Raw genomic sequence first — 26396 nt, 5'->3', positions numbered from 1 at the left:
AAAAACACGTCGTTACGTATTTTTTTTTAAGATTCTTTGCTTTTTAACCCGTCTAGAAGATGTGTTTAGCTTCGCGTCTGCTCATTAACTGATTGGGTTTGCTTTGTGTTGTCTTACTTTTTCTCTTGGTTGCGTTTCATTTCCGTTTTATACACACATGCTAATCGCCAAACAGTTCGAACATTGTTGGTCAAGCCAGACCAGATCCGACCAGAAGTGTTGAAGATTCACTCTTAACGTTGTTAACACATCAGACACTAATCAAACTCATAATAATAATACGCAATGTGGACACAGTGTTCGGAATGGGCATAAAAATAAATATTAGAACTTCGATTTCCTTAATGTACACTGCACATATAAGAGGTCTTCTCATTATAACATTTCTGGTAGAAGACCTCCTCTTTAAAAATGAAATTACAAATATTAAGACACCCATACTTTGCAAAAAAAAAAAAGAAAATGAGTTTTGTTTCTCATCACTGTGCCATAATACCTGTTCGTTTAGTTTTTGACGTTTGGTTACGTGAAGGATAGTTTTGAAATGTGTTTTTTTGTTGTTGTCGTTGTTTGTATTTGAATTAATCAATTGAAAAAAAAAACAAACGCCCTTTTAAACAAACAAAAATATTATCTCTTCATCTAATATAAGCTTAACACAGGGCATGATACTCTTTACTATCTCTACAATCTAAGAGAGTGAGAAAGAGGCCCTCGGAGTAATAACAAAATATTGATCAGCCGTGAAATCAATCTCTATCTCTCTAATATTGCATTTTTTATTTTGATTTCGTTATCAAACCTCGTTTTTTGCATTGATGCCGAGATGACACTATCACCACATTCCATTGAGTGAGTGTGCGGGCATGAATGGTCAACAGCATCCAGTCTCCAAACGAAGATTAATGGCACACGCTGTGGTTTTAGTCAATGCTAAAATGTTACAGTCCGTCCGTTTATTTGTTTTGTAGTAGTGACTAGATGCTAGTGGCTTTTGTTTGTATTTGTAATTGTGTAAAGATAATATTTTGATTTTTATATTTTGCATTTTTTATTGATTTAATTTTTCGTAAAGTAAATGCTGTTGTATTCTCATATTGTGGCAATATGTTACTAAATAATATATGAATACGTAAGCTTCTGAAGATATTTACGTGTAACTCCCACATCCGAGTACATACGATCATATATTTTGTATCAATTTAAAGGTGAACCACTCCTCTTGGATTCACTATCAACTTCTTGGGTCTATGTCCTTCAGGAGTAAATATATACGCTATAGAATACAAATTTTGTAATTTTTCACACAAAAGTCAGGGTCCATTTGACCCGCTAACTATTGACCGATCTTTATCAAAACAGGCATGCTTATTCTTTGGCCCGATCCCCTTCTCCATGCAAAAATTCGCGATGTTTGGGTAATAAACCGACAAAAATTAAATATTTGGTCCATTTCATCCCGATCTTTACCAAAAACAATAGGGGTCTTCATTGGGCAGAACCCATCCTACATGCAAAATTTCGTGAAGATTGGTCCATAACTGTGGCCTGTATCGTATTTACAAATTATAATGGACAGACAGACAGACGGACGGACGGACGGACGGGCACACATGTCTAGATCGACTCAGCTAGTCGAGATATGACGATCGGTGGGTCTAGGATCTCAATAAAGAAGACCAAAGGGGATTCATAAAGACGATCCAAAATTCTTCTTATAAATGAACATAAGGTCATTTTATATAGAACACCAGAATGTATCTGATGTTAGAAAATGGAATATATTTTTATAGAAGTCCAAAATGGTCAAATGGTTTCTTATTATTCTTATCTATGTAAGGTAAACCCATTACGACGTTCGATATAATATCATATATTAGGTTGAGTAAAGTTTGGTTGGATTATCTGCTCGCATGATATTATTTGACCATTTTCAAATCGGAGATTACTTACTTATCTGTTCCACAAGCCGTACTTAAAAAAGATTTCCAAGCGCGTCGTTCTTGCGCAAAGCTCTTTCAATTTGAAAGACCATGTTTCGAAATGTTATCATCCACTTGATCTTTCCATCTAATTCGAGGCCTTCCCCTTCTGCGTGAATCATCGGTAGGCTCGCTTTTATATGCCTTTTGTGCTGGGTCATCGTCATCCATTCTCATAACATGACCTAATCAACTTAGTCGCTACAGCTCGATACGTTTGACAATGCTCAGGTCTGAGAATAGATGGTACAACTCAATGTTCATTCGACGGTGATATTTACCGTCAACGCAGATCGGCTCATAGATCTTTCGGAGAATTTTTCTGTCAAACACACCAAGGCTGCCTCATCTGGAGGTGGCCTTGTTTCTAAACTGCTTACTTAGACCATAGTAGCATCAATTGGCCAACACTATCCTTCTCCGAATTTTAAAACCGATGTCAATAGTGTTGTTTATGGCGGAACCAAGGTATATCAAATCTTTGACTACCTCGAAGCTGTAGTTGCCAAGTTCCACAGTTGGTCCAAGTCTATTGGACGTCTTGCGACGTTTACTGCCAGACCCACTTTGGAAGACTCCTTATCAATTTGTTCAAAGGTGGCGGTTTGCGCTCGCAATGTTCGACCCATTATATCGATATCATCGGCGTAGGCAAGTTTGGTGTACAGAGTGCCATTTCTGTTCACCTTTGCCTCTCGTATGACCTTTTCCAAATCGGATTTATGATTTTAAATCCAAATATTGGATTTAAAAATATTAAAAATTTTGAACCTTTGTGGGGAGGTACCACAATGAGTGAACCAATGAATCCCATCTTCGGACTTTACCTAGGCTTGGTAAAAATAATAGATTTTGCAAAGTTCATTTCAAACCGAATAGTCCGTTCGCATGATATCATAAAATAATGTTCAGCAAAATTATTACCATTTTGTGGAGTGGATCCCAATCTTCGAACTTGAAATAAGTTTGGAAAAAAATATCACGATGTGCAATGTTTGGATGAAAACAGTAACTCCATTCGATAGTTATCGTGCGCACCAGCCGGCCAAACAGCAGACAGACGGACGCACATACATTAATCGGATCAAAATTTTCTGAAGCGGGTTTGATCCAAATGGGGTCTAAAACCAATATTTCGATGAGGTACATTTTTGCCGTATCAAAGTGTATATGCCCTCAATAGCCCTAAGGCTGAGGGTATAAAATAGGTCCATAGGCGCATTTATATGGAAACAAGTAATTTCCTTATGGAAGAACAAAAGGTCTTCTAATTGTAAACTAAAAAAAAAATACAGAAGACCAGAATGTCTTCTAATAAATATAATAAAGACAAGAAGAAGATCAGAAGTTCTTCCTTGGCCAGAAGGTTTCTTTTTTATAGAAAACAAGAAGGTCTTGTTATAGATGACCAGAAAGGTATTCTCATAGAAGACCAAAAGCTCCCGAGTTAGATATTCAGAAGATCTTCTTATAGAAGGCCAGGTGGTATTGTTATTGAAGTCTCGAAGTCTTATATAAATTTTGAAGGTTTATTTATAGAAGTGCAGAAGAGTTTCTTTATGTAGATTATTCAATCTTCTAATAGAAGGTCTCTTTTTAGTGCTTTCTTATAGAGTGTATGAATGTATTTTTATGGAGAATCAAAGGCCTTCATTATTAAAACCAAAAGCTATTTTTGAAGAAGACTAGAATACTGCCTGTCTGTTTTTGTTGAAGATCAGAATTCTTCTTTTTAGGGGATGACGAAAAATTTATTTTTTTTTTATTAATTTCCACTGTACATATTTTAATACCCTCCATCAGAAGGAAGAGTGCATTTTAAATTTCTCATTCCGTTTTTCATTCCTCGAATGAGTATCCGAAGATCCAGAAAGAATTTAGCTAACGAATAAGTATTCTTAAGCAGAAAAAAGTCACTAAAGTTTAGAGGAGGCTACCTCGTACAGTATTTTTAGAATTTTGGTTACGTTTATCCACCGAATTGGCTCTAATTTGGTTTAGCATTTTATCTCAATGCTAAATGTTATAGATCCTATTAAGGGGTAAAATATTGCTGAAGTGTGAAAATCCACCCGTCTAAAACTTAAAACCAGTTTAAACAAAAACTTTAACTAATAATTCAAACCCCTGCTAGGTTTTCTCTTCTACCAGCTATGGTTCAAGATTTTAGTGCTGCACAGTGTTATCAATATTTACTCAAGTTTCGGGGTAACCCCCATAAAATTATACCCTACCATACCATTGGGTATTTTGGAAACGTTATTCAACCGAATAGGCTCCAAGTTAATTCTCATTGGGTGTTAAATCGTCTCATCAATAATTTACCTATTATCACCTTATGGTGAAGGGTATAAAAAGTTCGGCCAGGTCGTATATAATGACGTTTTTACTTATAAACGAATCTATCATTCGATATTATTAAAAATATTGTTAATCATTTATATTCGACATGCCGGTGATGATCAACCACTAGCGGTAGCAGCTACTATGTGGACTCGCTTATAAAATCAGCGACTACATGCCAAAGTGGACAACAAATGATCGACGTTCTTTAATAATAATTAATGACTAATATTTTCTTGTGTTGGATATGTAGTTTGGCTTTCTTTTTCAGGTTAGTGGTTATTATGAGAATATGTTACACATACATATAATATGTATGAACTATTTCTTACACGCGCATTTAAAAGAATGTAAATTGGTTGTTCTGTTTTTTTCTTTCGATTACGGTCACATAGAAATTGCCATCAGTTCGGAATACTGCCGAAATATGACACAAAATCTAGTTCCAGAATTTCTTTGGTATTTTCATTTATGGAACATATTCTGTGGGATCCACTAATCTGTGGAATCAAATTCAACTTGTCATGTACATATACTTTTTAGAATGTAACGGTATGTTATCTGTCCAGATTTATTTCCCCCTCACAGTAAATATCTTTATTATAATCTGCTTCTTATTTCTCTCATAGACAATTTTCGATGTTTTCATATGTTATCATTAGAACATTGTGGGAGAACATGTCAAATGATACTCTCTCACAAATGTCAAAATGTCAATTTAGATAAAAACAACATTGAATTGTCCATCCATCAAAGTGTAACATGTAAATACTTTCTCATATTTCGAACGTAGAACCATTACATTTGATGCTATGGCAATAAAACTGGCAATCAATCGGATTTGGAAATTAATATCCAAAACCTAGAAAAAAACCTTTATATTAACATGTTTAATAATTATAAAGTAAATAAATAAAATATTGTCACTAGCTGAAAATACCATACGTACTATGTATGTAACACTAATTTACAAAATATTCTGATTTTTGGTCAACATAAGGTAAAGATAGCAATTCAGGTGGTAGCATATCGATTTATGTAGTGGTCCGATTGATCTAATCCTCGAGAAACTTTCGAAACATGGCTTTTTGATATCATCAACAGCTCCAGTATCGATTTTTTCCATCTTCTCAATCCACGCAGCAAGAATATATTTCCACGGTGTCTCAGTTTTGGGATGAGGAAAACGTCAGCTGGGTCAAATCTTTCGAATACGATAGTTATGGCGTGTTAGCGGTCTTGTTGTTGGCCAAAAACTCACTCACATGAATAGAGGTGGGAGCTGGTACGTTATTATGGTGCAAAATCTATAATTGGATTTTCCACAATTCTGTGCGTTTCTGACGAATTGCTTCCCAAAACGGCGCATAACTTCAAGGTAGTATTCTTAATCATGATGTACCGTGTCATTGCATTCGAAGAAAACAGGAAGCCAAATCTTCACATTTGACTGAACTTGACCTGTTTTTCGATCTTGGTTCTTCTGGACGTTTCCATTGGGATGATTGGTCGCTAGTTATGCCATTTTTGTTGTAATCTTGGTGATGTTCAATGGCCTCTGATTGACGTTATTTTTGCTCAATATTTAATTTTTTATTTAACATTATTCCATGCCGCACGTTTCATGCCTTAGTCCCTCGTAAAAATTGTTTTAAATGAACCATTTACTATGCTAATATCATCAGAAACCCCTCCAAAATCATTTGCTTCAATGTGTTCATCAGTTCCTTAAATTGGTTGTATCACAGCTGAAAATATGCTCATAGTAGACTCATCAAACGCCACAGTCAATATTTCCAATATTACACAAAACATAACACAGTTTCTTTGATTAATTTTTTAGGATAATAAAAAATTGAAGTGTCCACCAAAACAGGACCCAAAATGTGGTATATGACCAAACATATACAGCTTACATGTGTAAAGACAAGTAAACTATTTGGGCCCGGCCGAAGTGTTTTTTATACACAGAAAAAATATATCGAAATAATTTGGAAAACACATATGCGAATTTTGTAACACCGATGCAGAGAGAATGCAAAGCCTGTCAAAATTGAGTGAGTGGTTGTTAGCAACATAAACAGTAGTCAAATAAACGGTTGCAAAAACAACAACAATCACAAGGTAAAGGGAGATGAGAAGAACGATACCAAAACAAAACACAGTCGAACAATGCATGGCGGCTGTGAAGTTTTTATGCCCTTCACCACACGGTGGTACAGGTTATTATGTCTTTGTTCATATGTTTGTAACAGGCAAAAGGAATCGAGATAGACACATGGTTCCTTTTGAGAATATGCATAGAATCACATTCTGAGTCGATTTATGCATGTCCGTCAGTCCGTCCGTCCATGTATTTTTGTGAGCAAAGTACAGGTCGCATTTATGATCCAAATTGGATGAAATTTGGTACAGCCCATTGGTTTGGCCCAAGGACGAACTCTATTGAAATTGAAGACAATCGGTTCAGATTTAGATATAGCTCCCATATATAGTTTCGCCCGATTTTAGGTAAATGGTGCACAAAAGTCCCTGAAAATCATTAGATTTGCACGAATTTTGGCAAAGCGTAATAAATTAAGTTGACAATGATGTGTGCTAAATTTCGGGAAAATCGGTTCAGATTTAGATAAAGCTCCCATATATAGTTTCGCCCGATTTTAGGTAAGTGCTGCACCAAAGTCCCTGAAAATCATTAGATTTGCACGAATGGTGCACCAAAGTCCCTGAAAATCATTCAATTTGCACGAATTTTGGCACAGCGTACTGAATTATGTCTAGAATAATATGTGCTTCGTGGAAATCGGTTCAGATTTAGATATAGCTCCCATATATAGTTTCGCCCAATTTTAGGTAAATGGTGCACCAAAGTCCCTGAAAATCATTCAATTTGCACGAATTTAGGCACAGCGTATTGAATTATGTCTAGAAAGATGTGTGCTAAGTTTCGTGGAAATCGGTTCTGATTTAGATATAGCTCCCATATATAGTTTCGTCCGATTTTATGTAAATGGTCCCTGAAGATCATTCAATTTGCACGAATTTTGGCACAGCGTTCTGAATTATGTCTAGAATGATATGTGCTTCGTGGAAATCGGTTCAGATTTAGATATAGCTCCCATATATAGTTTCGTCCAATTTTAGGTAAATGGTGCACCAAAGTCCCTGAAAATCATTCAATTTGCACGAATTTAGGCAAAGCGTATTGAATTAAGTCTAGAAAGATGTGTGCTAAGTTTCGTGGAAATCGGTTCTGATTTAGATATAGCTCCCATATATAGTTTCGTCCGATTTTATGTAAATGGTCCCTGAAGATCATTAAATTTGCACGAATTTTGGCACAGCGTACTGAATTGTGTCTAGAATGATGTGTGTATCGTGGAAATCAGTTCAGATTTAGATATAGCTCCTACATATAGTTTCGCCCGATTTTAGGTAAATGGTGCACCAAGGACCCTATATATTCTTTGATTTGCATGAAATTTGGCATAACGTACTGAATTGAGTCTAGAATGATGTGTGCTAAGTTTCGTGAAGATCCCTTCAGATTTAGATATAGCTCCCATATATTTTCGTCCGATCAAAGGTAAATCGTGCACCAAACTCCTAATGTTTGTCGGATTAACACGAAATTTTGCACAACGTATGAAAGTGAGACTTGAATGACGTTATTGGGTTTTGTTGAATCAATTTTGCTTTAAATCGTTTTCCATAAATTTGTCCCATGGTACGCAGACGACTTTAAATCTGCCCGAATGAAATTAAATTTATCATAGGCATGAGTATGTTCCTTCGAAGGAACTTTGACATATAATTGTAAGGATACATATGTACAATATACCCAAGTGGTGAAGGGTATCATATATAGTCGGCCCATTCCGACTTTACTACTTTTCTTACTGTTTTTTTTTTTTTTTGGGAGAAATACATTTGCCTTTGTCCAAAAATGAGACAGAGGAAACATTTATTTGGGAACCTAGTGGTTTTCTCATGGTTATAATAACTTTTACTTGTATTCAAAGCGTACAATATGGAAAAAACATTAAATATGAATGAAATTATGGAAAAAGTGTTTTCTGTGTACCCTCCGCTGCTTGAGACCTTAATATATGACGGGTTGACATTGTGAGTTTTTTTGGTAAGGAGATTTTACACCAAATGCTAATTCAAAATACTTAATTGTATCCAATTTGGTTGAAAAACTTGTCCAAAGTATAACTACCACAGTGAATCCATGAATCCTTCAAAATATAATACTTCAAAATTTCACAATACTTCTTTTTTTCAAACTTCGAATTTTTTACTAATTTCTGTACAAATCTGTTAAATAGTGTTCGCTACCAGCCATCATTAATAAAACTACACAGTTTATGTATTTCTGGTTTAATTTTTCATAATAATACCTTTTCAAATGCGGTTGTCAACCTGTCTGTCTTGCCTGTTAACTGTTCACAGTTTAAAACGTCATATTCGCTCATTTGTCATTGATTGACTAGTCGGAATCGCTAGACAGGCGAGCGTTTATTAATGATAAAAGAAAACAAAAGAAATAACAACAACGAAAAATGGGAAGAGTAAACAAATTCGAAAAAATAGTATTAGAATTTGTGCGGATTCAACTGCAGGTGAGGCAATGAGAAAAAAATACACCTAAGAGTAATTGTTGTGGTTGTGCCGAGGTAGTTGATTTTTTTTATCGGATATCTTGTATTGGCATGTCATTTGTATAACAATGATTTAATTGTCAAATTCCGAACCCATTTAATAGATGTTAATGAACGATATTTTCTATTAATTATCCCAGTTTCTTTTTATTGAATTCAAATACGCACACACGCACTTCGAAAATAGATTTTAGTCTATCGAATTGTTATTGTATTTTTTTTTGTTTAATTTTTCTATTTAATGATCATTGACAGATATTGCATTGCTATTTTGTTTTATGTTTTTTTTTTCTCTGATAACTTTGATAAATAGTTCCATGTTGGTTCCATGTCCAATAAATTAACATTATGTTAATTAAGCGGAATCAAACAATTCGTAGAGAACACCACCGAACACCGTTTATTAATTGCCGGTCATTCTCACATAATTGCAATTTTGATCTTTAATCATTGTAGCCGCCAGTCTGTCAGTCAGACAGGGTACACGCCCATTCCGTAGCATGTTCTATGTCTCGAGCTCGAAGATAATATTCATTGGAACACTCCTGCTCCCCCACAAAGGGTCAATATTCTATAAACATGTACATTTAATTTAAGCGATTTGAATAACCGATTTGATCAACCATAAATCCGAAACCTCTTTGATAAAAACATCGCAAGACCTCCACAAATCATAGGTTATGTATCTGTCGGAAATACCGGCTGACACTTTTCTACTTGTTATACATCATCGGAATGGTAAATTATAGCAACATTGATGAGAACATTCGGTTATAAACCCAATAATACCAAAAATTAAGGCTATATAAACCAGTAAGCGGAGCAGTATAGTCGGACGGGCCGACCATATGATACCCTACACAACTTGCACAAAAATCTAACTTTCTGGAAATAGCATGGAAAATATTTAGCTATTTTTGCATCCTCTTGACCGACCAAATATTACTAATATTCCGTACAGCCCACTTGTCCAGATTCCCTTTACCGTGGATTGTGTTGTGATGTTCGGCTTTCAATTGTGGCCTATAGATCGACTCGAAAAAAACACATAAAATATGTTTTCGGTCCACATTATCCCAAAATTATTATCAGATCATCAATTATAAGCGTTGTCCTTGACCATAACTGGAACCTCATGGAACATTTCAAAGCGATCAGCGTTATATTTCCGTAATTTAGTCTGGTAATGGTTTATTAAATAATATGTGAATACGTAAGCACCTGTAAAAATGTACGTGTAACTCCCACATCCGAGTATACGGCAATGTAATTGGTATCAATTTAAAGGTCAACCACTCCTCTTGGATATACTATCAACTTCTTGGTTCTATATTCTTCAGGGGTAAATATATACACTATAGAATACAAATTTTATAATTGTTCACACAAAAGTCAGGGTCAATTTGACCGATCTTTATCAAAACAGGCATACTTATTCTTTGGCCCGATTCCCTTCTCCATGCTAAAATTCGTGATGGTTAGACCATAATTGTGGACTCTGGAGCGACCAGAAAAACCGACAAAAATTTAGTATTAGTTTAGTATTTGGTCCATTTCTTCCCCTAAATATTAACCGATCTTTACCAAAAACAATAGGGGTCTTCATTGGCCTACATGCAAAATTTCGTGAAGATTGGTCCATAACTGTGGCCTGTATCGTGTTTACAAATTATAATGGACAGACGGACGGACACACATGTCTAGGGTGTAGGGTATAAACATGGACCTAAGGGAAGGTGTCAAAAGTTATTTTGGATAATCGTCAAACCACTCTTCGGTTAATGTGAAACAAATTTTACGGAAGTCTTGGACATGAAATGTTTGACAGGGAAGATTGTTCCAAAATGGCAAACTTTTAAGTTAAAACAACGACGATGGACATCGCTTAGGAAATGTTGAAAATCGCCAACGACGATGGCGATTACAATTAGGTCATAACTGCTGACGTATTGTGGATGTATGGCTTTGACTTCTAAGCTTAAACGTTCGTTCAAAACGTTAAAGTTTGAAGCATTTTTCTATGATTGAGTAGATAAAAGAAAAATCGAAATACGAACTATGTTTCGTCCAAATCGGAAGATATACGAGAACTTTGGCACACTATTTACATTAAATCGGACGAAAATATATGGGAGCTATATATAAATCTGAACCGATTTTCATGAAACTGTACACACATAATTCTAGATTTAAGTCAGTACGCTATACTAATTTTCGTGTCAATCGAAAGATATATATTGGGACTTTGGGGCACCATTTACCTTAAATCGGACGAATATATATATGGGAGCAATATCTAAATCTGAACCGATTTTTCCCAATTTCAATAGGGTTCGTCCTTAGGCCAAATAAGTGATGTATGCTAAATTTCATCCAATTCGGATCACAAATGCCACCTGTACTTTGTTTACAATTTAAGACGGACGGAATTGCATAAATCGACTTAGAAAGTGATTCTATGACGGACGGAATTGCATAAATCGACTTAGAAAGTGATTCTATGCATATTCTCAAAAGGAACCATGTGTCTATCTCGTTTCCTTTTGTCTGTTACAAACATATGCACAAAGACATAATGCCCTGTACCACAATGTGGTGAAGGGTATAAATATTTGATTCGTTTTATTCATTATACCCTACACAACTATGTTGTCAGGGTATTATAGCTTTGTGCAGCCCCAAGAAATATTGGTCCTAGACCCACCTTTAAGCATACCGATCGTCATATCTCGACTAGCTGAGTCGATCTAGACATGTGTGTCCGTCCGTCCGTCTGTACATTATATTTTGAAAACACGATACAGGCCACAGTTATGGACCCCTATTGTTTTTGGTAAAGATAGGTTAATATCTAGGGGATGAAATGGACCAAATACTTAATTTTTATCGGTTTTCTGGTCGCTTTAGAGACCGCAATTATGACCCAAACATCGCGAATTTTTACATAGAGAAGGGGATCGGGCCAAAGAATAAGCATGTCTGTTTTGATAAGGATCGGTCAATATTTAGCGGTTCAAATGGACCCTGACTTTTGTGTGAAAAATTACAAAATTTGTATTCTATAGCGTATAGATTTACCCCTGAAGGACATAGACCCGAAAAGTTGTTGGTATATCCAAGGGCAGTGGTTGGCCTTTAAATTGATACCAATTATATGGTCGTATGTACTCAGATGTGGGAGTTACACTTAAACATTTACAGATTATTCAGTATTCAGATATTATTTAGTAACCCTTTACCACACTAGAGAGCGGAAATATAGCGCTGATCGCTTTAAAATGTTCCATGAAGTTCCAGTTATGGTCAAGGATAACACCTACAATTATCGTTGACGATCAGATAATTATATTGTGATGAAGTGGACCGAAAACATAATTTTTTTGTGTTTTTTTCGAGTTGATCTATAGCCTCCAATGAGAATAAGAATATCACAACACAAGGGAAGGGAATCTGGACAAGTAATTAGAAGAGCTGTACTGAACATTAGTAATAATTGTCGGCCTCTAGTTGGTTCAGATGGTTCAAATATCGCGATATATTGCCCAAGCTCAGAATATAGATCCACAGAAAGTTTGTTTTTCGTGGAAGTTGTGTAAGGTATCATATGGTCGGCCCCGTCCGACTATACTGCTCCGCTCACTGGTTCCTACTACAGAAAATCAATTTTAAGAAAAAAAGTCATAACCCTATTTTATATACACATCTTTAGACATAAGGCTGTGCCTATAAAATATTTAAAGCAATACAATTATATTCTAATTTATTTCCAATTTACTTACCCAAACAATTGGTCAAATCCATAGCACCAGCATAGAGGCAACCATTTTTACGTTTTATGACATTTGTCAGTTTGTCGACACAAAAACATTCGTTGTCATGTTCCGGGCCGATGTCATTGACGAAATTCTCTCCGATTGAATAACGATAACCGGGAATGCCTTTATACTGGATCTCCTTCTGATAGAAAAGTTGCACGGAACGACAAATATCCGAACTGAAAATATACATGGAATCACCACGCTGACGGAACGGCGGATATGATGAGGCATCGGTTCCGTTGATTTGATTGCATGTCGATGTTTCACTTTCGGTGGCATTGAGCCAAACTTGTAAATGATGATTGTCGTCGAGTTTTTGTATTTCCAAAACTCTCATGGGATCATCTTTGCCGGTGTGGACCTCATATACCTCACGACCAGTTCCATTTTTCTGAAAAAAATATTAATATTATTAAGGTTTTTTCCAAATAAATCATTTGACTTACATGATTGAAGAATGAAAACGCCAAACTACCATCCTTGAGTTCTCGTATTGTCTTCGAGCCGCCATCTTTAATTTGATTGCATATGGCCTTGGCTAAACCTTGGGGATTTATACAGAAACGTACACCATCGAAGAGATACTCCTTGACTGTGGTGCGAACAAACATTGATTTCGGATCATTAAATATTGCCTTTATATTGGCATTCAGATGGACCAACAATATTGCCAAACCTGGATCATTTTCACCGATTTGTAAAACCGACTAATGTCAAAAAACAGATTGGGAATGAAAATAATGACAGGTTTTGAATTTATTAATAATTGTTGCTGTTGTTGTATTTTCTTATTTTCTATTAAAAAGCTTTTTATTTTACAAGCATTCATAAGCATTTGTTTTAATTCTAAGATAATGTTTTTTTTTCATTTTTTTTTTAATTTTATAGCATGCAATTTCCAATATCAATTTTTAACCAATTCACCGATTTTGTTTAAGCCATGCCAACGAGAGAACTTATCGCATCTACCCAAAAGCCAACTTACTTTAACACTATCAACCATATTGCTGATGATATTTTGTACCCAATTAAAGGGTTCTAGATATATAAAGGAATATTTATATAACAAAAATTATAGACATTAGTTTTTGACGTTAAATAAATTAGAAAAATGATTAAAAACAGGTGTAGTCGATAATTATCTGGGGTTAACTTTTATATCTCCCGTCATACGATGGAGGGTTAATTAATTAAGTCTTTAATTAAATTTGTAATATCTCGGAGATCCTGGCCTACAAAAGTATTTTTTCAAAAAAATGTAAAATGTACCTTTTTCATTATTACAGCCAGTGTAGTTTTTCATATGAAAAACTATATATGATAGACATAGAACCTCGGGTTTGGTTCAGATTTTCCCATATTCAAAATATTCAGGAGTAATCCCGCAAATCAGCGTAAATTCTTCAAACAAGTAACATTTAGATATAAAAAAGTTTTGTTTAAATAATGTATTAAAATAGCTAAGGTCATCAATAAACCAATAAGGAAAGAAATAAGGTCGGAAGGGGCCGACTATATGATACCCTTCACCACTTTGGGTATATTCAACAGATGAATTTTGACAGACGTCGCATTCTTAGAGGACCAGTAAAATGAAATTGAAATTGGAGATTAGATATAGCTCCCATTTTCAAAAAACCTAACACACATCATTCTAGACCTAATTCTGTACGCTGAATTAAGGGAGTTTGGTACACCATTTACATTAAATCTGACGAAAATATTTATCGGAGCTATATCTAAACCTGAACCGATTTTCACGAAACTTAACACACATCATTGTAGGCTTTATTCAGTACTCTGTACCAAATTTCGTTGAAAATGAAAGATATATGGGGACTTTGGTACACAATTTTCCTTAAATCGGACGAAAATATATATATGGGAGCTAAATCTAAATCCAAACCGATTTTCAGGAAACTTAACACACATCATTCTAGACCTAATTCATTACGCGGTTCCAAATTTCGTGCACATCAAAATATATTTGGGGACTTTGGTGCACCATTTACATAAAATCGGACGAAAATATATATGGGAGCTATATATAAATCTGAACCGATTTTCAGGAAATTAACACACATCATTCTATACCTAATTCACTACGCTGTGCCAAATTTCGTGCAAATCGAAATATATTTAGGTACTTTGGTGCACCATTTACCTTAAATCGGACGAAAATATATATGGGAGCTATATCTAAATCTGAACCGATTTTTCCCAATTTCAATAGGGTTCGTCCTTGGGCCAAATAAGTGACGTACGCCAAATTTCATCCAATTCGGATAATAAATGTGACCTGTACTTTGTTTACAATTTAACATGGACAGACAGACAGACAGACGGACGAACGGACATGCATAAATCGACTTAAAAAGTGATTCTATGGATATTCTCCAAAGGAACCATGTGTCTATCTCGTTTCCTTTTGCCTGTTACAAACATATGCACATAGACATAATACCCTGTACCACAGTGTGGTGAAGGTATAAAAACAAAGGACGTGATGTATTGTCTTCCCTGAATTACAACATGGTCAGCAATGTCATATTTTCCCCACTAACAAATCTTTAATTTATAAAAAATGTTAAACTGGAATTACGCATGACATTTTGAATATGGCAAAACACGAATGATATCCCAAAAAACTATACCCTGCTATATCTTCCATATATATTTTCGCCCGATTTCTAAAAAATGGTACTCTATAATGGTATTTTATAAGAACCAAATATTATTTTCAGCAATTTTTAATGGAGAGTTTTCATAAAAACCCAAATATTGGACCGATATTGACGACGCATAGATGTTCCACCCCAAAACACAGGTTTTATTTTAGAAGTGGAAGCTGCTGGTTCAATATGATGCGCACAATATTGATTACATCGTGTAGGAATTACCGAATATTTGTAGTTATCATTATATGAGGTGCTATGCCTAATTGAGGACTAATATAGCTCAATTTCGAATAAAATAATTTTGGCATCACAACACCATCCTTTACGCCATTAAGGATACAGTGTATACTAAACTTATCATTCCGATTGCATCATCTGGAAATTACCATCGAAGACCCCATCAAATATATATATTGTTGACCAGAAAAAAATCCTATGCCGCATGTAGAAATCACGATAGGTATCGCAATAATTAAGAGAGAACTGAAATTTTGCACAGACATTGCTGTTCTAGGCTGTTTGCTATTTCAAATGGGGTATATCAGTCCAGGTTTTGGTATATCCCCCTATAATGGTACCCCCAACATTCGTGTAGGCCTTATATAACGACAACCTACAATATTGGATATATGGTTATTTCTTATTTGGTATTTTGCATTCTCAATATATACCCGATCTCTCTACTAAAGGCTACATTTTAGATTCTGTTTGAGCGCCTAATCTCACAAAAAATTATATTAGGTAAAATTATGTCACGATCTAAGCATGCTCGTCTGTCCATCTGTCTGTTTTAATCACTTTACCCTCTAAACGAATTGAGATAAATCGTCAATTTTTTTCATTTAGGCATAGCTAGCATAATGGTACCCCCAATTTTCGGTATTTTGGGGTTCTTGATTATATTATTATAAATATATGTCCATATTTCCTGTTATCCCCCAAATAACTGTCTCCCCAAATTTTCGGTATTTTAGGGTTCTTTAGTCGATTTGCGCAAAGTTTTACACAATGTACTGAAGTTAGTATAGCCTAACGTGTGCCAAGTTTCAATGAAATCGGTTCTGATTTAGGGATAGCTCCCATGTATATTTTCGTCCGATTTTTAGTGGATGGTGGCCCAGAGAGTTAGATTTAGGCCGATTGCCAAAAAATTGACAATGTCAATGGAATGAACAAAACTTTCGTGTCTATGGTCCTTCAAAAATTCGACGTCTGTTAGGATGCATATCTTGAATACACTCAAAGTGGTAAAGGTAATGTTGTAATCATCGAAAACGAAGAAGACTAGAACTTAAAGTTCGAGAATGAACTATATCGGCCGCATTTAGGCCTAGCCCCCATATACTGATATCTATTGTGCGTATATGACAATTTTCATATTGACCCAGCAGCTTCCACCCCACCCCCGAAATAATACCTATGTACGTTGGTGATGGCCTCATATAACTGCGCCCTCTAAAGAGCGCAGTCGGTATAGGTTCACTTTTTATACCCTTCACCACATTGTGGTACAGGGTATTATGTCTTTGTGCATATGTTTGTACCAGGCAAAAGGAAACGAGATAGACACATGGTTCCTTTTGAGAATATGCATAATATCACTTTCTAAGTCGATTTATGCATGTCCGTCCGTCTGTATGTCTGTCCATGTTATATTGTAAACAAAGTACAGGTCGCATTTATGATCCGAATTGGATGAAATTTGGCATAGGTCCCTTATTTGGCCCAAGGAAGAACCCTATTGAAATTGGGAAAAATCGGTTTAGATTTAGATATAGCTCCCATATATATTTTCGTCCGATTTAAGGTAAATGGTGTACCAAAGTCCCTATATATCTTTCGATTTGCATGAAATTTGGCATAACGTACTGCCTAGTTTCGTGAAAATCGTCCGAGATTTGGATATAGCTCCAATATATAGTTTGGTCCGATTTAATGTAAATGGTGCACCAAAGTCCCGATAAATGTTTCGATTTGTACGAAATTTGGCATAACATAATGAATTGAGGCTAATATGATGTCTGGCAAGTTTCGTGAAAATCGGTTCAGATTTAAATATAGCACCCCTATATAGTTTCGTCCGATTTTGTGCAAATGGTGCATCAAAGTCCCTATATATCTTTCGATTTGCATGAAATTTGGCACAGCGTACTGAATTGAGCCTAGTGTGTTTTCTGCCAAGTTTCGTGAAAATCGGTCTAGATTTAGATATAGCTTCCATATATTTTCGTCCGATTTAAGGTAAATGGTGTCCCTTTCGATTTGCATGAAATTTGGCATAACTGAATTGAGATATAGCTCCCTTATATATTATCGATTGATTTTAAGTAATTGGAACTGATAGGAACAAAACGTACTAAAATTAGTATAACCTATCTTGTGACAAGTTTCGTTGAAATCGGTTCATATTTTGATATAGCTTCCATATATATATATATATATATATAGAAGTACATACATAGCCCAACGGCTATGTCATGTTAATAGTCCTGTTTAATATACCCATAGTGGTGAAGGGTATCATATAGTCGGCCCTGTCCGACTTTACTACTTTCCTTACTGGTTATGTATATGTTACTATAAGAATAACTAGGGGGGGGGGCGTGAGTATCCCCCCTAGTATCACTAGGAGGGGGATGGTTAAGTCTAAAAAGTTTGCCCCGACCTATCTTAACGCATTTTTCACTTGTTTTATATTTTTCAAACGTCACGTGTCAGCTTTGGTATGTTCAAGGTACTAGCTCAGTCTTAGTGTTTGTAGTTACGTTTTCCTTTGGTTTCTTCTGAAAGAAGGGTAAGGAAGGGTTTTGTCTGGTGAAGGGTATAAAAAGTTTATTCAACACAATTCCCTAAGGTCTATACATTTCTTTAAGCTAACTTCCAATATTTCGATGTCATTTTTATACCCTTTGCCTGAGCCCTAATAACATTTTAGACCACAAGTGTCTTCGGACCAAATCAATTTTAGACAGTTTGAATAACTGTCAGATGGGATAATTTTGTTTATTGACGTATCCATTAATGTGGAAATCGGCCTCACCAATCAAAAAATAATTTTTCGATTCCAGATCATTTTAATGCTGATATTCACTTAAGATTAGGCCATTCTATTGTATAAAATTGTCCATAAATTATGCAAGAAGAAATTACTATTAATACTATGCTTTCTAAATATCAATTTACGTAATATAACTTTAACCGTTTATTAATTTCTCATAATAGCAGTTTATATAATCGTCAAATTTGCATTTGTACGAAAAATACGCATCATTGAAGCGTTTTTGCAAAATTTGAAAAAACTGTTCAATGAAGCGAACAATGACTTTAAATATTTCCGAAATGTTTTAATTAAAAATAACAAACATATTGACATGTTATATTAATTGGCACTTTCTTAGCGAATACCATAAAGTCGATTATGCATACATACATATGTAATTATTAATGGGATTATAATTGAAATAAATAGACCGAATGCACGTATATGACCCGGGAAGTTTGTCAGTTTTTGTTTGAAGTCTGAAAATAAGTTCAATGACTTTTCAGTAACTTAAAGATAAGACTTCCTCGTATATAGAAGATGAAAATGAAATCTCTAAATATATTTATATATATATATATATATATATATATGAAATCTCTAAATCTATTTTAGAATAAGTATTTAAGCCACACAATTAACGGGAATATATGTTTGCACGGCACAATATATAACCAGTGAGCGGAGCAGTATAGTCGGACGGGGCCGACCATACGATACCCTACACAACTACCACGGAACTCAAATTTTCTGCCGATGTTTATTCCGAGCCTGGGCAATATTTCGTGATATTTGCACACTCTTTCCCGATTTGAGGTCAACAGCATCTCTTCCATACACTGACATATTTTCCGAATATTTCTAATATTCAGTACAACCCTTCTAATTACTTGTCCAGATTGCCTTCACCGTGGGTTGTGTAGTGATTTTCGAAAAATACCAAAAAAATTTAAGTTTACGGTCCACTTCATCCCAAAATTATTATTTGATCATCACCGAAAATTATAGGCGCTGTCCTTGACCATAACTGCAACTTCATGGGAATTTTCAAAGCGATCAGCGCTATATTTCCGCCCTCTAGTGTGGAAATGGGTTACTAAACGAATACGGAGATACCTGTAAATATTTAGGTGTAACTCCCACATCCGAGCACATACAACAATATAATTGGTATTAGTTTAAAGGTCAACCACTCCTCTTGGATATAATATCAACTTCTCGGGTCTATGTCCTTCAGGGGTAAATATATACACTATAGAATACAAATTTTGTAATTTTTCACACAAAAGTCAGGGTACATTTGACCCGCTAAATATTGACCGATCTTTATCAAAACCGGCATGCTTATTCTTTGGTCCGATCCCCTTCTTCATGTAAAATTTCACGATGTTTGGGCCATTATTGCGGCATCTGGAGCGACCAGAAAATCATACAAAAATAAAGTTATTGGTCCATTTCATCCCCTAAATATTAACCGATCTTTCCCAAAAACAATAGGGGTCTTCATTGGCCAGAACCCATCCTACATGCAAAATTTCGTGAAGATTGCTACATAACTGTGGCCTGTATCGTGTTTACAAATTATAATGGACAGACGGACGAAGGGACACACATGTCTAGATCGACTCAGCTAGTCGAGATATGACGATCGGTATACTTAAAGGTGGGTCTAGGACCAATATTTCGCGGCGTTACAAACTTTTGGGGCTGCACAAAGCTATAATACCCTGACAACATAGTTGTATAGGGTATAGTTATGGACGTATAATTATTGAAACCCTCAACCATATTAACCAATAACCTCTACAAAAAGTCCACTCCTTAAGTAACTGTCACCACTGTTATGATTTTTTGACAATATAACTGTCAAACTAAAATGGTTGTCAATATTACTTTACAGTATTGAACCTCGCCCATTTCACATAGTATAATTAAACCTGTTTAGTTATATCTCCAAGAAAATAGGTTAATAATAGAATGAAAACGATGTTAGTAAAGCGTAAAATAAATTTTAATACATGAAAGAAAGAAAAACGAAATGACCAGAAGAAACTAGAAAATAAATTTGTTGTTACAAACAAAATAAAATTAGAACAAAAAATATATAGCAATAGAATATGGAATATTGTTCAATTGTAAATATAACAAATTACTTTACGTTTCCCACGAATGCGATCCATTAAACGTTTTAAAACACGAACACCGGGCGTTCGATTTAGACGATGATTTAAACGATTTGCAAAACCCTGTAAAATGTCTGTGATTTCTCTTTCGAATACTTGTAAAAATGCCTAGAAAAATTTAACAAATTAAGTAAAAATATTTGAAATAGATTATTTGATGATGGCCTATTGATGGGATATAAAGGGAGAAAGAGAGAGAGAGTTATAGAGAGAATAATATTTTGTTTTAATATTAATCTAAGATCATAACGAACAGAATACAGTACTATTCCTATTAGACACAATCTTCTCTCTCTCTCTCTCCCTCTCCCTATTATCTTTCAATTTAAATATTTTTATACTACACTTTCCACTTACATTCATGTGCATATTCAGGGCCACGATATGATCACTTTCCTTGTAGGGGGCTGAAGCTTCTTCATCGAACACGTATAATTGATCTTGGGTAAATGTTATCTTGGAACCATCTCTCGAGAAGTGTTTAACACGCTTCCGACGATATTGTCTTCATGTAAACAAATAGTAATATTAGTAATATCAATTTTTTTTTTAAATAGGCAAATGAGTACTCACTTGTAAACATAGGGTCCAACTTCTTTAACAATTGGTATGGCGCCTTGCTGTACCCTCATCGGATTGGTGACATTAAAAATGTAAACTTTAAATGTCAATGGCTGTGGCAATTGTATAAAACGTTTATATTGTTCCGAACCGTCCGTAATGATTACACTCTGCAAAAGAGGAAATAATAATATAATTCATTAGTCTCTGTGTAATAGTAAATAAAATAAGTATTTAAAAACAATATAGAATGAAAAAAAAAAACATAAATGAATCATTACACTATAGTCCAACCAGTAAGGAACGTAGTAAAGTCGGACGGGGCCGACTATATGATACTCTCAACACATTGGGTATATTGAACAGATGAATCCTAACAGACGTTGAAGGACCATAAACACGAAAATGGATCCATAAACATGTCATTCTGCAACCTATAACTTTGGGTCTTTAGTGCACAATTTACATACACTCGGAAGAAAAAAATATATAGGAGCTATATCTAAATCTGAACCGATTTTCACGACACCTAACACACTTCATTCTAGACCTAATTTATTACGCTATACCAAATTTCGTGCAAATCGAAAGATATATAGGGACTTTGGTACATCATTCACATGAAATCGGACGAAATTATATATGGGAGCTATATCTTAATCTGGACCGATTTTCAGGAAACTTAACACACATCATTCTAGACCCTATTCAATATACTATACCAAATTTCGTACAAATCGAAAGACATATAGGGTATTGGTGGACCATTTACATTAAATCGGACGAAAATATATATTGGAGGTATATCTAAATCTGGACCGATTTTCAGAAAACATAACATACATCATACTAGACCTAATTCATTAGGCTGTGCCAAATTTCGTGCAAATCGAAAGATATATAGGGTATTTGGTGGACCATTTACATTAAATCGGACAAAAATATATATGGGAGGTATATCTAAATCTTGACCGATTTTCAGGAAACTTAACACACATCATTCTCGACCTAATTTATTATGCTATGCAAAATTTCGTGCAAATCGAAAGATATATGGGGACATTGGCACACCATTTGCATTAAATCGGACGAAAATATATATGGGAGCTATATCTAACTTAACACACATCTTTCTAGACCTAATTCAGTACGCTGTGCCAAATTTCGTGCAAATCGAAAGATGTATAGGGACTTTGGTACACCATTTACATTAAATCGGACGAAAATATATATGGGAGCTATATCTAAATATGGACCGATTTTCATGAAACTTAACACACATCATTCAGTACTCTATGCCAAATTTCGTGCAAATCGAAACATATATAGGGACTTTGGTGCCCCATTTACCTTAAATCGGACGAAAATATATATGGGAGCTATATCTAGATCTGAACCGATTTTTCCCAATTTCAATAGGGTTCGTCCTTGGGCCAAATAAGTGAGCTGTGCCAAATTTCATTCAAATCGGATAATAAATGCGACCTGTACTTTGTTTACAATTTAACATGGACAGACAGACAGACGGACGGACATGCATAAATCGACTTAAAAAGTGATTCTATGGATATTCTCCAAAGGAACCATGTGTCTATCTCGTTTCCTTTTGCCTGTTACAAACATATGCACAAAGACATAATACCCTGTACCACAGTGTGGTGAAGGGTATAAAAATCTCATAATTAAAGCAGTTGGTTTATGAAATATTTGATGATTACGATTCTGCAGGAATCGTTTATATATTATGGATATAAAACTATGGCTAAATACAGGTCATTTGTTTAAAAATCCCCAAACCGCTATACAGCATCCACTACATATTTATTTCGGTGATATGCAACGGATGCGGATAATGGGTTCATTTCTGGACTTCACGAGGAAAAATCAACGTGATCGTGGATTTTATGAGTCGAAGAAGCATTATGATCGCGGCGATCCTGGAAACGAAGCTAAGCAACACCTGCAGCCTTCAAAGATGTGTACGGATACAACGTTAAAATGGAAGGGTCGTAAGAGAGGTGGTGAGGATGGTGATATCTCCCGAACTGTTTAACCTCTACCGTTCTGGTATTTCACGACCACCGGACGGCACAAAGATCGTAACATACGCGGATGATTGTACGATCATGGCATCAGGACCCAAAATTGATGACATTTGCGAGAGGCTGAAACACTATCTCGGAAATATCCGCCACTAAATCAACGGCCGCACTGTATACCACATGGACAGCGGAGATGCGGCTACCTTTGAATGTGCAGGTCGATTGGTTCAAAATTCCGACCATCAACTACCCCAAGATTTTAGGGGCTCGCATTTCATAGCCTATATAAGTCGTCCGCGCATTTCACAGCTATTTGCGATATGATCAGGAGCAGAAACAAGGTTCTCAAGTCGCTAGCCGGCAGCACTTGGGGAGCTGACAAAGAAACCTTGTTAACGACATACACAGTAATAGGCCGGTCTGTGCTAAACTATGCAACGCAGTGGAAAAGTCTTCAACCCTGCCAGAATGCCGCCCTAAGGTCTGCAACAGAATGTGTTCTCATGACTCCAATAGACCAATTACATGAGGAGGCGTAGATCCTTTCTTTGCATCACCCACCCACATAGGCATGTCAGGAAGCATATTCATGATCTGAAGACAGATGTCCAAAGGTACAAAAGGGAACCTCTAGATCAACAGGCCTATCAAGCAGGATTGAGTTGTATTCACACGGATGCAATTTGAGAATATCGTGTGTATACGATCCTCGGTAATCACCATCCTGCGATAGCTGCAGAAGAGCAGCAGCTACTTCGACAAACCAGAGAGGTTTGAGCACAATTGAGATCTGGATGGTGTAGCCGTCTAAATTCTTATTGGGCATAACCAATACAGGTCGCAGCATTTTTATACCCTTCACCACACTGTGGTACAGGGTATTATGTCTTTGTGCATATGTTTGTAACAGGCAAAAGGAAACGAGATAGACACATGGTTCCTTTTGAGAATATGCATAGAATCACTTTCTAAGTCGATTTATGCATGTCCGTCCGTCCGTCCGTCTGTCTGTCTGTCCATGTATTTTTGTGAGCAAAGTACAGGTCGCATTTATGATCCGAATTGGATGAAATTTGGCACAGCTCATTTGTTTGGCCCAAGGACGAACCCTATTGAAATTGGGAAAAATCGGTTCAGATTTAGATATAGCTCCCATATATATATTTAACCGATTTAATGTAAACGGTCCCTATATATCTTTCGATTTGCACGAAATTTGGTACAGCATAATGAATTAGGTTTAGAATGATGTCTGCCAAGTTTCGTGAAAATCGGTCAAGATTTAGATATAGCTCCCATATATAGTTTCGTCCGATTTCATGTAAATAGTGCCCCAAAGTCCCTATATATCTTTCGATTTGCACGAAATTTGGCATAACGTACTGAATTAAGACTCGAGTGGTGTCTGCCAAGTTTCGAGAATATCGGTCCAGATTTAGATATAGCTCCCATATATAGTTTCGTCCGATTTCATGTAAATGGTGCACCAAAGTCGCTATATATCTTTCGATTTGCACGAAATTTGGTACAGCCTAATCATTTAGGTCTAGAATGATGTCTGCCAAGTTTCGTGAAAATCGGTCCAGATTTAGATATAGCTCCCATATATAGTTTCGTCCGATTTCATGTAAATGGTGCACCAAAGTCGCTATATATCTTTCGATTTGCACGAAATTGGGCATAACGTACTGAATTGAGTCTAGAATGATGTCTACGAAGTTTCGAGAAAATCGGTCCAGATTTAGATATAGCTCCCATATATAGTTTCGTCCGATTTCATGTAAATGGTGCACCAAAGTCGCTATATATCTTTCGATTTGCACGAAATTGGGCATAACGTACTGAATTGAGTCTAGAGTGATGTCTGCCAAGTTTTGAGAAAATCGGTCCAGATTTAGATATAGCTCCCATATATAGTTTCGTCCGATTTTATGTAAATGGTGCGCCAAAGTCCCTATATATCCTTCGATTTGCACGAACTTTGGCATATCGTAATGAATTACGTCTAGAATGATGTGTGTTAAGTTTACTGAAAATCGGCCCAGATGTAGATATAGCTCCCATATATAATTTTGTCCGATTTAATGTAAATGTTGCACCAAAGTCCCTATATATATTTCGATTTGCACGAAATTTGGTATTGCGTAATGAATAAGGTCTAGAATTATGTGTGTTAAGTTTCGTGAAAATCGGTTCAGATTTAGATATAGCTCCTATATATTTTTTCTTCCGAGTGTGTGTAAATTGTGCACTAAAGACCCAAAGTTTGTCTGATTTCCACACAATTGGTACAATGAACTGTAGTTACTATAATACATTTCATTTACATTGCTTTATATAATTTTGTCCCATTGTAAGAAGCAACCCTATATCTGACCAAATGAAAACTTTAGTGTAGGTTACAGAATGACATGTTTATGGATCCATTTTCATGTTAATGGTCCTTCAAAAATTCGACGTCTGTTATGATTCATCTGTTGAATATACCCAAAGTGGTGAAGGGTATCATATAGTCGGCCCCGTCCGACTTTCCTTACTGGTTGAACTTGGAGTTAGAAGCAGAACCAGATAAAGAAGAAATACACAGCTCTAAAAGCTGCTACAACAGCAACTGATCAGGAATATATATGGTCTGTTCCCGTACTGCAAGAATCTACTATTTTTTACTACGATAACGAATTTTTCTTTATGAGATCGAAGAAAATAGTAAAATCTAGTAGATTCTTGCAGTACGAGAACAGGCCAATAGTGTATAGCAGTTTTAAATTTTTTTTTGTCGGAATGGAAAGGTACTTTCATGTACTTTATTTGTCTACTTCTATTCCCTGTTTTTCTAACAGAATTGTTTTTTACGGCAGATTTTATTAATCTATTTTGCCTAACGTGCGGCAAAAATATACTTTATTCTCTAAAGCCCTTAGAAGTCTTAGGAGAATTTCTATATTTAGAATTTGTATTTACAGTCATGTACGCTTATAACGAACACCGGTTATAACGAACTTTCTTTATAGCGAATACATTTCCTGGTCCGGAGATTTAAGACATATTTTTCATACAAATCTTTACTACGGATATAGCGAACTTT

General features: G+C 35.6%; 1 protein-coding gene across 1 annotated transcript in view; it reads right to left on the bottom strand.

Annotated features, from left to right (window-relative positions):
• LOC133336378 (sensory neuron membrane protein 2) overlaps positions 1-21436 on the bottom strand; it is a 49975-nt gene extending 28539 nt beyond the window's left edge. The window contains exons 1-5 of the mRNA XM_061544674.1: positions 21282-21436; positions 21066-21213; positions 20679-20816; positions 13254-13514; positions 12769-13198 (exon numbers count right to left, since the gene is read on the bottom strand). Coding sequence (XP_061400658.1) covers positions 12769-13198; positions 13254-13514; positions 20679-20816; positions 21066-21213; positions 21282-21340 — 1036 coding nt within the window. The 5' untranslated portion in view covers positions 21341-21436. The remainder of the gene's footprint in view (positions 1-12768; positions 13199-13253; positions 13515-20678; positions 20817-21065; positions 21214-21281) is intronic.
• Positions 21437-26396: the final 4960 nt, after the last annotated feature.

This window comes from Musca vetustissima, unplaced genomic scaffold, assembly GCF_032173495.1.
Source record: "Musca vetustissima isolate MV318-11 ecotype Yass unplaced genomic scaffold, APGP_CSIRO_Mvet_v1 utg52584, whole genome shotgun sequence".
Lineage (NCBI taxonomy): Eukaryota > Metazoa > Arthropoda > Insecta > Diptera > Muscidae > Musca > Musca vetustissima.
This window is presented reverse-complemented; position numbering and strand designations above follow the sequence as displayed.